General features: G+C 41.3%; 1 protein-coding gene and 1 long non-coding RNA gene across 5 annotated transcripts in view; both read left to right on the forward strand.

Annotated features, from left to right (window-relative positions):
* LOC115218804 (SMC5-SMC6 complex localization factor protein 2-like) overlaps positions 1-11,343 on the forward strand; it is a 41,833-nt gene extending 30,490 nt beyond the window's left edge. For all 4 annotated transcript variants that reach the window (XM_029788738.2, XM_029788740.2, XM_036509168.1 and 1 more), the window contains 8 exons: positions 1,847-2,062; positions 2,979-3,056; positions 3,245-3,323; positions 4,308-4,487; positions 5,975-6,103; positions 8,198-8,281; positions 10,738-10,806; positions 11,172-11,343. In XM_029788738.2, coding sequence (XP_029644598.1) covers positions 1,847-2,062; positions 2,979-3,056; positions 3,245-3,323; positions 4,308-4,487; positions 5,975-6,103; positions 8,198-8,281; positions 10,738-10,806; positions 11,172-11,342 — 1,006 coding nt within the window. In that variant the 3' untranslated portion in view covers position 11,343. The remainder of the gene's footprint in view (positions 1-1,846; positions 2,063-2,978; positions 3,057-3,244; positions 3,324-4,307; positions 4,488-5,974; positions 6,104-8,197; positions 8,282-10,737; positions 10,807-11,171) is intronic.
* The window catches only part of LOC118766034, a 165,023-nt gene that overhangs the window by 81,445 nt on the left and 68,803 nt on the right, over positions 1-14,775 (forward strand). Inside the window, exon 2 of the long non-coding RNA XR_005001962.1 lies at positions 13,754-13,759. This is a non-coding gene — a long non-coding RNA (uncharacterized LOC118766034). The remainder of the gene's footprint in view (positions 1-13,753; positions 13,760-14,775) is intronic.

Genomic DNA, 14,775 nt, shown 5'->3' on the forward strand with positions numbered 1-14,775 from the left:
TGACAACCCTAACCCTAAAATCCTAACCCTAAAACCCTAACCCTAAAACCATAACCCTAGAACCCTAACCCTAAAACCTTAAAGCTAAAACCAGTACAAACGCACGAACGATGTCGTAAATAACAATGAAAAATTAAATATACTCTGTCAATAGTTGTTGACAAACAACGGCAGTAATTTTATTCAGCTGAGTACACATCATTGATTGGTTGAAATTACTGAAATATGACAACTTTAATGTGAAATAACTTTGTAAATATAAGCTTTTCTCAAAAATGCTAAGATTAAAAGATGTTTTGAATGACACATTCTACTAGTGTCTGAAGTTTGAAAGTGTTTAGTTACAAAAAATAATTTTTAAAATCTGTAGGTCAAAAGGTAAAGATCCAATGTCGTGCCATGTTGTAAAAATTGCTTAATTATAAACATTTATCTAAAATGGTGAAGGCCATGATTTATCTCCCGCTGGCAGTGTAAACGAGAGTGTTTCTATGCACCAGTAAACTATCGCAGTATCATGTGTTCTAACACAACATCCACTTTTAAGCAGGGATAAATATTATCTTTTGTTATTAATACTACTTCTGTCGCTAATAATTCATCGTCATCATTGTTTAACGTCCGTTTTCAATGCTGGTATGGGTTGGACGGTTTGATTGTGGTCTGGAAAGCCAGCGTCTGCACCAGGCTCCAGTCTGATCTGGCAATGTTTCTATAGCTGGATGCCCTTCCTAATGGCAACCACTCCAAGAGTGTAGTGGGTGCTTTTGGTGTTGTTGGCGTGAGGAAGGGTATCTAGCTGTACAAACATTGCCTGCTTTGTGTGTATGTGTGTGTACACTTGTCTTGAGTATCTCCATCATACAAGTGATGTTATTTGTTTCCAATCTTCTTATTAGACGGTACAAACAAAGGGATTAAGTTGATTACATTGACCTCAGTGTGTAACTGATACTTAATTTATCGACCTCGAGAGGATGAAAGGAAAAGTCGACCTCGGCAGAATTTGAACTCAGAACATAATGGCAGACGAAATACCGCTAAGCATTTCGTAACGTTTCTGCCAGCTCATTGCCTATTTTGTTTCCAATCTTCTATGGGAAGCATATCTGACCCTGGTGAAATATTACCTTGCTCGGAAACAGGTGAGGGTTGGTGACAGGTAGGGCATCCAGCCGTGGAAAAATCTGCTCCAACAAATTCCATCTGAACTATACAAACATAGGAAAATGAACATTAAGTGATGATGATGATGGTACTCGTACACCCTTTTCACCCAGTGGGTAAAGTACAGCTTAGTCTCTGACCATATAACACATTGTCCTAGTTTGGTTTACATATTACAGATGAATAACAATGAAGATCTGACATAATCTGACCTTACTTGTTTTATAAATCAACCCTTTAGTGTTTAAACCGGCTATATCTGGCCCAAATATTCTCTCTCTCTCTCTTTCGGAGAGGCACAAGCACCTACACGTACATATACACACACGGCAGTAACTTCTACCTACCGAATTCAATCACAAAGCTCCGGTCAGCTCGGGGCTATAGTGAAAGACACCTACCCAAAGTGCCACGCAGTGGGACTGAACCCGAAACCATGTAGCCAGGAAGCAAGCTCCCTAACCACACAGCCATGCCCGCGCATATTCAAACTGGCTAGATCTGGCCTCTCACACCTAACCTACATTGACATTCTAAAAATAAACACTCACATCATTGAAACCTCAAAGCTATAACATAATGCATGATTAATTCAAAACAATTTGAGTGAGAATGTATTACATTTAACAGAGTAATCTGAACACTAAAGGGTTAAGGCTGTATTTCTCCTCCTCCTCAGGGCTCTGCAAAAACCCATCAACACAAATTGTAAGCAAACGAAGCAAGACAAATCAAGCACCACAGCATCATCTCCCAGCAATGATGATTCTGTGCAGCTTAAGGTTTCACAAGATTCTGCATCGGCCCCGAAACTCAGGAAATCTGATAAAGCACAGTTTAACAGCACCGGTTTGGTTTACGTCCTTTCCGTGTTAAGCTTCGTCCTTGACTCAAGGTGAGTGAGTACTAATCACAGTATTTGTTGTTGCTAATATAAATTATAATTCCATGACAATCGCTCTGTGTAACTGACCAATCAGAACACAGTTGATGGTAATCTTCTTAACCTGAGAAACATTTGTTTGATATTTTTTTAATAAATGTGCAGTAATAGTCATTAACCAGCTAAGATTTGATTAATCATGTGACAAGTTTTCCTTACCAACCAATCAGATCACAGCATTTCATTTTCTCCTTGTCTCCAGTAATATTTACATTCCTCAACTCCTCATCTGTTAACAGCAGTGACCTGCTTTCTGTTTTGCTTCACCATAACTAAATATAAGAACATACATACATACATACATACATACATACATATATATATATATATATATATAGTGTACTGTTCCTTGAAAAGTACTCCATCTGGTGAGAGATAAATATTATTTAATAAACACAATATGTGTATGTATGTGCTACCATTAGTTTCATGTGCTGGAAGCATGCCAGACAGTGTTTTTAACACATCTGGTGTCCTAGCACAATCGTCAGATGCAGACATTTTAAAAACAGTTTGGCATGCACTCATGAAACTAATAGTATCACATAAATACATATATTGTATTTATTAAATAATATATATATATATATTATTGTCAGTTTGTCACACTTTGACTCGATTTGAATTCACACCTTATATTTCGTTTCTCATGAGAATGTGAAAGGTGAGGATGGTTCATAGCAAAATAATAATCTGCTAAAATGATTCTGGTACCCTCCTTCGGAAGTATCATCTCACCTTGTATGGTCTGCACATTATTTTTGATGCTACAGATATTTTGGAACCATGATTAGAAATGTTGTTGGGTTTCTTTTTTTTTTTTCTATCCTATTTATCTTCTAATCTAATCTTTTCTTTCATTTCACAGACCAAATTATACAACAGACCAGCTCTCTGCCTTGTTTTTAATGTTGTGCAAAGTCCGGTTGGATATTCATATTGCTACGTAAGTGACAATGTTCTTTCTCTCTTTCTTTGTTGTTTAGTTCCTCCCCCTCCTCCATTCTACTCCCCTCATCAAATCAGTCTGTATATATATGTGTGTGTGTGTGTGTGTGTGTGTGTGTATATATATATATATATATATATATATATATATATATATATATATATATGTTCTTTTCATTTACAAAGGGATCCACTGGTCAAGAATTTGCAAGCTGTTCTCTCAAGAATCATCCAGAAATTTTCAGCTGAAGAATGGCCACAAACGGTAAGTGTGTATATATGTTTATGCATACAATTATTTAATTGCTTATAATGCATGTGACAACACTGTTTTCCTCTTTTCTTCTGTCTTAGTGACAAGGGTCCTGAATCTTCAGATTCTTCACTCTACACAGCAATTGTGATTTTTACCAAAGTTTCCTATAATCTCTCCTGTCAAATATTTCTCCAGTTCTACAAGATGGCTGCTTACGATGGAGTCAGTAGGGTGGTGGTATGTCTGTGTGTATGTGTGTATATATATATATACATAAAAAGCACCATCTGTTCGTGGCCGTTGCCAGCGCCGCCCCGACTGGCCTCCGTGCCGGTGGCACGTAGAAGCACCCTCCGTTCGTGTCCGTTGCCAGCCACGCCTGGCCTCTGTGCCGGTGGCATGTAAAAGCACCATCCGTTCGTGGCTGTTTGCCAGCACCATCTGGCGCCTGTGCGGGTGGCACGTAAAAAGCACCCACTACACTCGCGGAGTGGTTGGCGTTAGGAAGGGCATCCAGCCGTAGAAACACTGCCAGATCAGACTGGGCCTGATGCAGCCTTCTGGCTTCACAGACCCCAGTTGAACCGTCCAACCCATGCTAGCATGGAAAACGGACGCTAAATGATGATGATAATGATGATGATATGTGTGTGTGTGTGTGTTAGTGCCTCCTTGACATTGTGTGACAGTTGTAAAACGATTGTCCTTGTCCAACAAGCAGTGTCATTCCTTTTCAGTATCTCAATATCTATGAGAATGTATCTGGCCAGAGGGAAATATTACCTTGCTTGGAAACAGGTGAAAGTTGTCAAGAGAAACTCCATCTGACCGGTATTATCACTGATTCCGTAAAGGGGTCAATGGTATATGGAGTTTACCAACAACCCCTATTCTACAAAGTGGTAGGGATGTGGAGGGTAGTCTTGTAGTTAGTTGTTGCTGTTGTTGTAATCTCAGAGATGAAGCCCTGCTATTGTTTATGATATTTTCCAGGCCATCAATCTGTCCATTGACCTGACCACATTGACCAGGGACCCCCATAACATGCTCTTCCTCACACAGACCTTACCACACTGTCAACAGAGTGTTGAACTCAGGCAGAGACTGGCCACACTACAGCTGTATGTGATCACTGAACAGGATATATCCACTGTCAGCAAAGAAGATGTTAATGTGAGCATTCTATTATTTTATAAACTATTATTTTATCAATGAGAGAGAGAGTGTGTGTGAGGTGATTGTGTGCACTATATCTGTGAGTCAATAAATGTTGCTTTGAACTGGTGTAATTCTAGACAAGATGAAGAACCATTTGTGTTTATATGAAGTGTGTCTGACTGGTTAAAAAGTGTACTCCCCAACCACACAGCTTCAGGTTCAGTCCCTATTTCTTTACTACCCATGAGGGGCTAAACACAGAGGGGACAAACAAGGACAGACAAACGGATTAAGTCGATTATATCGACCCCTGTGCGTAACTGGTACTTACTTAATCGACCCCGAAAGGATGAAAGGCAAAGTCGACCTCGGCGGAATTTGGACTCAGAATGTAGCGGCAGACGAAATACCTATTTCTTTACTACCCACAAGGAGTTAAACACAGAGAGGACAAATGGATTAAGTCGATTATATTGTCCCCAGTGCGTAACTGGTACTTATTTAATCGACCCCCGAAAGGATGAAAGGCAAAGTCGACCTCGGCGGAATTTGAACTCAGAACGTAGCGGCAGACGAAATACCGCTAAGCATTTCGCCTGGGGCGCTAACGTTTCTGCCGGCTGACCACTTCAGGTTCAGTCCCATTCTGTGTCACCTTGGGCAAGTGTCTTCAACTATACCTAAAACCTTGTGAATCGATTTCATAGACAGATGCTGAAAGAAGCATGTGTGTGTGTGCTTGTGTCTCCTTGTCTTGACATCACATGGTTGTTGTAAATGAATGTCACTGTCATACAAGCTGTGTCATTCATGACCAGTATTCTGCAAAAAAAAAAAAAAATTCTGTTGGCCATGAGGAAATATAAACTTGCTTGGAAACAGCTGAGTATTGGAGATAAGGGTGTTTGGCTGTAGAAAATCTGCGTCAGTCAACTCTCTACAACCTAGGCAAGTGTGGAAAAGTGGATTTAAAAAAAAAAAAGAACCAATCTGCTTTGTATGCATATTTTCTACACTTGATGTATGTACACATGCTTGCACATGTGCACACTCATGCACATTCGCACAGATACACACTGGCTAGGCTTAGCTTAGTTTGAGGCCTTCAGCTTGCAGTGGAGTCACAGAGACATTCATGACATACTGTATGCCAGATTTTTTTTTTGTGCATCTGTTGCAGTCAAATGCCACAGCTTGAGGTCTCCACTTGTGATCTGCCTGTTTATTCCTTAATATTGTCTAACCACCTTTGCCTTTGTTCAGCTTGCCTCCTCTTTCCCCCACCCTCCTCATTTTCTTGAAGCAAAGCTTTTTTTGCAAGACTGCTGGATCATGTTACACAGCCACTTCTTCCATCTTCTGATTTGTGATATGTTGTTTGGTGGTGATTGCCCAGAGAATGTGTTGTGCGATTTGTAATGTGTTGTTGAGTGGTTGATTGTGTAAATATTTGTTGTTGTTTTTGTATTAATTTCATCATACCATTTCTATAATTCCCACAGATTTCTCAATTATTTTGTCTGTTTCCTCACCTGAAATCATTTGCCCAGCAAAAGCTCAGCACCCTCTCTGTAAGCGTCGACTTACTCAGTATTGCAGTTGGTGGAAGCTCCTTTCAGAAATCTGACCGGGTAAGCTTATCCTTCATTTATTCTCGTCCTTAGCTGGCAGATTGACAGGATAAGTTTTGAGTTCAAATCCTGTTGAAGTCAACTTTGTTTTTTTATCCTGGGGTCAATAAAATAAAGTACAAATCCAGTCCTACAGTTGATTTACTTTTCCTACAAAGTATCTGAGATGTGAATGAAATTGTGATTAAAGACCAAGACATCTATTCTTTCTCTGCTTTTTGTCGTTGACCTGAGGCTATGCTGAAGCATTAGTAGTGGCTGTGTGGTAAGTAGCTTGCTTACCAGCCACATGGTTCTGGGGTCATTCCCACTGCGTGGCACCTTGGGCAAGTGTCTTCTGCTATAGCCTCGGGCTGACCAAAGCCTTGTGAGTGGATTTGGTAGAGTGAAACTGAAAGAAGCCCGTCGTATATATGTATATATATATGTGTGTGTGTGTGTATGTTTGTGTGTCTGTGTTTACCCCCCTGCAACATCGTTTGACAACCAATGCTGGTGTGTTTATGTCCCCGTAACTTAGCGGTTCGGCAAAAGAGACTGATAGAATAAGTACTAGGCTTACAAAGAGTAAGTCCTGGGGTTGATTTGCTCGACTAAAGGTGGTGCTCCTGCATGGCCACAGTCAAATGACTGAAACGAGTAAAAGACTACCAATAAGGGGCTTTCATCTGTCAAGTTTAACCATGCTGCTTCTCATACACAGGCTTAGGCAAGTCTTTTTGTTTTTTGTTAGGGAGACTAGCAGTTACCTATGCATGCTGGCCTTCCTTCTATATGCCCATGATGTTTATCAGAGGGGAAGGTCATCAACATGTGCACTGTTTGTTGCTGGATAAGGAGAACAGTTTCCAATGCATGTTGTAAAGTATATGGCATATATATTAATCAAAGGACATACTAAGTATGACTACCTGCTGGAAATAACAGTCAAAACTCTTACTTAAATCACCAAAATACACTGATAATGAATAACTACAGGAATCAACCGTCCAAAGACAAACGGGCTAAGACATTCTTTCAGCATAATTCAAGTATTTGGACTCATGTCGACCGGTTTCTGGACTGGCATTATAGCCTCACCTTCCTCAGCATGCATTACCATGATGGAGTGCGCCAACCCGTTACATTGAAGTTTGCGCTGCAACTGATTCGTTTTGACAGCCACCAGTGTGAGAATAATTTCAATACGGAACATATAATTCACGAGAAAATATTTGTGAAGATATCGGCACATAAAAAGCACCATCCGATCGTGGCCATTTGCCAGCGCCGTCTGGCACGTAAAAAGCACCCACTACACTCACGGAGTGGTTGGCGTTAGGAAGGGCATCTAGCCGTAGAAACATTGCCAGATCAGACTGGGCCTGGTGCAGCCTTCTGGCTTCCCAGACCCCTGTTGAACCGTCCAACCCATGCTAGCATGGAAAGCGGACGCTAAATGATGATGATCATCATCATCATTGACTCTATTATTATTATTATTATTACACTAGATAATAATAGAGTCAATGATTTATTTGGAAGTATTTTCTCCATATTATATATGTATATATATATGCAAAGTTTAGCTTAGTTACACTATGTTTGTGATGTATTTCAACTGCTAAAAGGCAAATTTATTGTAGTTACCATAGAGAAAATATTTCTCTTATGGTAAAAAGGTGTGACAGCACCCTATTTGTTCAGTGTTGCCATCTCTCAGGAATCCCAGACATCAATGTTTCAAGCTAGTTGGCTTTTATCAATGGGAGATACTTATGAGAGGCAACTCTGAACAAATTTTACAGAAGGTGTAGCTTTATATAAAATGCAGTCAACAACATTGACTGCTTTGCATTGGTAGATTGCCTGATCATGGAAAATAACAAAATATTAACGCCAACACACACACTTCTCTGCTCTGAGATTAGTGCATTAACCTGTTGATTGTGTTTCTGTCCTCCTTCTGCACAATCTTTCTTAGAAGCTCAAGAGTCATGAGTCAAGCTTAAACACAAGACTGAAAATAACCCCAAGTATTTCCTGTAATAATATTTGAATGATACTTACTTCCATCTCTCTCTCTCTTTTTCTTTCATGCGTTTCCATCATCAGGAAAACTTGCAGCAGGTTATGCACGAGGTGATGCAGTTATCTGAATGTCTTCGAGACAATGGAAGAACTGTTGCCTGCTCTGTGGTATGTTGTTACAATTCTCATTTGCTCTTCTATTTTTCTCTTGCGTGTTCGTTACTATCATTGTCATCCTCTGCCTCTTTGTTAATTAATTGCAGCTTGTTAAAAAAAAATAACCATAGGCATAGTTGGACTGTGTGGTAAGAAATTTGGTTCCCAACCACATGTTTCAGGGTTCAGTCCCACTGCATGGCACCTTGGGCAAGTGTCTTTTAACATAGCCTCAAACTGACTAAAGCCTTGTGAGTGGATTTGGTAGACAGAAACTGAAAGAAGCCTGCCTTATATATATATATATAAATAAATGCGCCCTTAAGGCCTAGACAGGCTCATGGGCCCGGTTTCCTGGTTTCTATGGCGTATGTGTTCCCCAGCTGGACGGGACGCCAGTCCATCGCAGCGTTACTCATTTTTGCCAGCTGATTGGACTGGAGCAACGTAAAATGAAGTGTTTTGCTCAAGAACACAACGCGTCGCCCCATCCAGGAATCGAAACCACAATTTATGATCATGTTGCAAACACCCTAACCACTAAGCCATGCGCTTCCACATATATATATGCACACTTTTGTGTCTTTGTGTCTGTCCTTCCATCAACGCTTGACAACTGGTGTTGGTTTGTTTATATCCTTGTAACTTCTGGTAAATGGAAACTGATAGAAGTGCCAGACTTTAAAAAAAAAAGTACTGGGGTCGATTTGTTCAGCAAAAAATTCTTAATTTGTCTTCTTTCCTTTTGTTTGGTTGACTTCAACATTATTCAAAACTGTTTACCTCTTCGCAATACAAGTATAGTGTTGATGATTTAAAGCTGTTGTATCTTGCCCCAACTGTGCTGCACAGTTTACTATTCCAGGTGCAGTTGTGGCTGTGTGGTTAAGAAGTCTGCTTCGTAACAATGTGGTTTTGAGTTCAGTGCCATTGCACTGCACCTTGCGCAGGTGTCTTCTGCTATAACCTTAGACCAACCAAAGCCTTGTGAATGGATTTGGTGAAAAGAAACTGCAAGAAGCCAATTGCACAGATATCTGTGTGTGTATGTATGTATGAGGGAATGAGTGCAAAATGTAGACTACATAGGTGGAATAAGTTTTAACAAATGTGCTGTGCATGAGAAGACCCGGCAGGACAAGTGAGACCATAACCCGTGGCCTCTACATGGGATGTAGCCAGTCCACTTATGCATACCTTTCCTTCTTGGGACACAAAACTCTACTTGTGAAGACCTGTTGAGGCAAGTGAAAATCAAAAAATCGAAATTGCAGCTGTGATACCAGTGCCGGTGGTACGTAAGAGAACCATCCGAATGTGGCCGTTGCCAGCACCGCCCCGATTGGCCTCGTGCCGGTGGCACGTAAAATGCACCAATCCGACCATGGCCGTTGCCAGCCTCGCCTGGCACATGTGCAGGTGGCACGTAAAAAGCACCCACTACACTCACGGAGTGGTTGGCATTAGGCAGGGCATCCAGCCGTAGAAACATTGCCAGATCAGACTGGGCCAGGTGCAGCCTTCTGGCTTCCAAGACCCCAGTTGCACCGTCCAACCCATGCTAGCATGGAAAGCGGACGCTAAACGATGATGATGATGATGATGATTAGTTTAATCCTTTAGCATTTAAACCTGCAATATCCGGCCCAATATTTTCCACCTGTTTTATGTTCAAACTGGTCAAGTTTGGCATCTACAGTGTTGCTTCAAAACCTCAAAGCTACGAAATAATGTATGATTAATTAAAAACAGTGTGGATAAATAAGCATTACATTTGACAGAGTTATCATCATCATCATCATCGTTTAACGTCTGTTCTCCATGCTAGCATGGGTTGGACGGTTCGACCGGGGATCTGGGAAGCCAGAAGGCTGCACCAGGCTCCAGTCTTATCTGGCAATGTTTCTACAGCTGGATGCCCTTCCTAACGCCAACCACTCCGTGAGTGTAGTGGGTGCTTTTTACGTGCCACCTGCACAGGTGCCAGGCGAGGCTGGCAACGGCCATGGTTGGATTGGTGCATTTTACGTGCCACTGGCACGGAAGCCCGTCGAGGCGGCACTGGCATCGGCCACAAGTCGGATAGTGCTTTTTACGTACCACCAGTCCAGGGGTCCTGGCATCTGCCAGGTGCCACTGAATGCTAAAGGGGTGATGCTTAAAATGAAGGCACAAAGAGTTTTGATGTCTTGCACGTGTGTGTGAGTGTCGTCTAGACATTCATGTGACGGTTGTCAATGATGGTGATGGTCAGCATTCTTATTGTGCAAGGTTGTTCATTCCCAGTTTTTCGTGAAAACATTGTCTAGCTATGGAGAAATATTATTTTGCTTCGAAACAGGCGAGGGTTGGTAACAGGAAGGGCATTTGAAAAATGTAGGGAAAACTTGACTCGACAAGCTTTGTCTGACCCCATGCAAGCATAGGAAAGTGGATGTTAAACGATGATTTTCCTCTTGATGTTCCAGGTGAAAAACAAGCTGGTGATTCTCAGCAACCGATGGAAGATATTCTTGGAAACAATTGGATTAACTCAGGTAAACATCAGTAACTGTTCACCCCCCTCCCCCCACACACACCTCCCACATACCCCACCTCTCCCACATCCCCACATCCCCACCTCTCCCACATCCCCACCTCTCCCACCTCCCCCACCTCTCCCAGTTAACACTCTCAGAGTGCAAGAGGTCATTTCTATTGCTTTCATTACAACCATGACCACCACTATTATTACTACTACTACTACTGCTACCACTAACACTACAATTACTATTGCTACCATTTGCTTCACCGCCACTGCCACCATGCTACTACAACTATCCCACACCACCAACACCGATTACAGTTTCTCTGCTATTCATCATTATTTTTCTCTCTCTCTCTCTCTCTCTTTCTATTCTAGAAAAATCTATTTGCATGGACCCGCATAGACCGGCCCCAGGAATCCATTGAAACGGCAGCAGAGGAGATGGCAATTTGTGAAGAGATTGTATTATCCGACTCTGACAGCACCGTCTGCAGTGATTCCGGTTCACTCTCAGACTGCAGTATATTCAGCCTGCCAGAGATCTAGGGTTCGACCGAACTTTTTGTTTGTGTTTTGTTTAGTTTCTTGTTATATTTTGTGTCTATTTATTAGTTTTACCCCCCACCCACCCCCACCCTTTATGTATTTTTTTTACATTTGTACCTATTTATTTAATTCTTTGTAATATTTTATTTATCTTTCTATATTTTTTTTTGTTTTATATTTTTCTATACTTTACTATTTCACTTTGTATATTTATTTAGTTTTTTTTTAAAATGTTTAATTTAATCTGTATATATATATATGTATATATATATATATGTATTATTGCTCATTGTTTCATTGGTTGTTTTATGCATTTGCTGCTGACATAACAACTCACATGACCTCCACTGTTGTCTTAGCTTTGTCTCCAATGAGGAATGAGGAGGAAAAAAGCAAAGGAAAGGACATATTCCATTTGTTTGCCCTTCTGATAACATTCCAATGTTAACAAAGCTGTTAAATGGACTCCTCTATCAGTCTCTGACATTACCGTTCACAGTCTGTGACATTACTGTTCACTATCTCTAACATTACTGTTCACTGTCTCTGACATTACTGTTCACAGTCTCTGACATTACCGTTCACAGTCTCTGACATTACTGTTCACTATCTCTAACATTACCATTCACTATCTCTAACATTACTGTTCACAGTCTCTGACATTATCGTTCTCAGTCTCTGACATTACCGTTCACAGTCTCTGACATTACCGTTCACAGTCTCTGACAATACCGTTCACAGTCTCTGACATTATCGGTTACAGTCTCTGACATTACCATTCACTGTCTCTGACATTACTGTTCACAGAAGTGATGTTTATCATCATCATCATCGTTTAACGTCCGTTTTCCATGCAACATGGGTTGGATGGTTCGACTGGGGTCTGGGAAGCCAGAAGGCTCCACCAGGTCAAGTCTGATCTGATCTGACAGTGTTTCTACAGCTGGATGCCCTTCCTAACGCCAACCACTCTGTGAGTGTAGTGGATGCTTTTTACGTGCCACTGGCATGGACACCAGCCAAGGCAGCGCTGGCATCGGCTAAGTTCAGATGGTGCTTTTTACGTGCCACCGGCACAGGTATCACAACTACAACTTCCCTTTGATTTTTGTTTTGATTTTGATGTACTTGACTCAGTAGGTCTCCTCAAGCACAGACCCTATTGAGTGAAAGTACATCAACATCAAAATCAAAAATCAAATGGAAATTGTAGTTGCGATACCCGTGCCGGTGGCATGTTTACTGAATAGAAATCAAACTTCTGTGCTTAGACACTTCACAAATACACGGTTTCGGGGCTTAATCCTACTGCATGGTACCTTGGACAAGTGACTTCTACAATAATTTCAGATCAACCAAAGCTTTGTGAGTGAAATTTGGTCGGCAGGAACTGTGGAGAATTCCATTGGTGGGATTGTAGCTCTTGTCTTTGGGTAGTAGACTTAATCTACTCCAAATGACCCTTGGTTGCCTTTTGCAGAGTCCACCTCCCTGTTGCAAATATTCAAGCTAGGTCTCCTGTCCAAGGATGTTGTTTTTCCCACACGTTTTGGAGATTCTGTAAAGGATCATGAATTTTGCTCTTTTTCATCTGAATAAGGCATTAAAAAATGTAATGGAACCCTTTGGTACCTTTTGCTTACTAATTCAGCCACTGTAAGTTTGATGTGATTGTAAATTTCATATATATATATACACACACACACACACGTATACATGCAAACACATACAGACTGGCATCTCCCTATTCATTTGCATGTTATCTTATGCATATATTCATGTACCGTAAATTCCGGACAACAGAGCGCACCTGATTAAAAGCCGCATGCTCTAATTTTATAAAGAAAATTTTGTACTTGTACATGCCACACTGGATTTTAAGCCGCAGGTGTCCAACGTTGTAATATGAGATATTTACACAGAAAGATATTACACGTGAGGATTTTTTAACTTTTATTTAATCCGTATGTAACAAACACATATTGCAAATGCTTTTTTTTTCGAACAGTGCCTGTAACACGGCTACCTTTAAATATATGTGCGTATCAGTCACACACAAATTACGTTGCGTATGTTTTTTTACTGAACAGTGCACAAACAACATTCCTCTTGATGACCGGCATATATATATATATATATATATATATATAAACACTGCAGCCTACCAGGTCAAAAGTCATTGATCGCCTTCTTCATCTTCTTCCTGTGCACTGAAACCATCAAAGTCCTCTTGTACAGTGTCCGAATTGATCTCATCACTCAGGATCTCATCACTCAGTTCAGCCTCTTCGTTGTCGCTCTCACCTGAGCGTACCCGGTCATCTTCATCACGCAGCAGTCCAGCTTCTTGAAACCCGTTGGTGATGGTGAATGTTTTGACACGGCTCCATGCATTTAAGATCCACTGGCAGGCTTGTGTGAAAGATGCTCTTTGCATGCAACCTGTTTTGGTGAAGGATTTCTCGCCGCTCGTCATCCAGTCCTCCCACTCATGGCGCAGTGCCACTTTAAATGCCTGGTTCATGCTGATGTCCAGTGGCTGCAAATAATTAGTGGTGCCACCCAGGAATCACAGCTGGAATTGAGTTTGTACTCTTGTTGGCAGCTTTCACTGAATCTGTTAGATGGGCCTTCATGCTGTCCATAACGAGCAATGCTTTTTTTTGTGCGAAAAAATCCCCCAGGTCGCTTGACGTAGCACTCTATGAGCCAGTCCTTCATTAGGCTCTCCATCATCCAACCTTTCTTATTGACTTTCACCATGATTTCTTTTGGGAATTTTTCCTTTGGCATTGTCAACCGCTTAAAAATCACCATCGGTTGGAAGCTTTAATCCGGATGCTGTGCAGTTCAGAACACAGGTAAAATGCGTTCTCTCATGGCCACTTGTTTTCAGTGTGATGGACGAGTCACCTTTTTTATTAACAGTCCGAGTGAGAGGCAGGTCAAACGTCAAAGGTACTTCATCCATATTCATGATATTTTCTGACCCGATGGAATTCTCCGCTATCTTTCTTTGAGTGAATGTGCGAAAGTTGACAAGTTTTTCCCCATAGTCGGGAGGGAGCTGCTGACACAAAGTCGTGCGTGCCCTGAAGGACAGGCCTTTTCTTCTCATAAATCTAAAACACCACGATGGCCCACCTCTAAAATCTTCGATTTTCGTTTCGGTGGCGATTGTTTTAGCCTTCAGTCTGATCTGCACGGTGGCAACACCACAGCTGCTTGCTCTCCCATGTGTTAACCCAGTCTTCAAGAAAGTTTTCAAGTTCGGGCCATCTGCAATGGTTACCTCTGAAAGCTTTCGTCATCTTTTTGCACTGACTCAGTTCTTCCTGCTGGCATCTCCACGTCTCACCATCGATTCATTTGTGCCAAGTTTACGTGCAGCAGCTCAATTTCCTTCTTCAACCGCCAGATTGATCGCCTTCAG

The sequence above is a fragment of the Octopus sinensis genome, linkage group LG14 (genome assembly GCF_006345805.1).
Source record: "Octopus sinensis linkage group LG14, ASM634580v1, whole genome shotgun sequence".
NCBI lineage: Eukaryota > Metazoa > Mollusca > Cephalopoda > Octopoda > Octopodidae > Octopus > Octopus sinensis.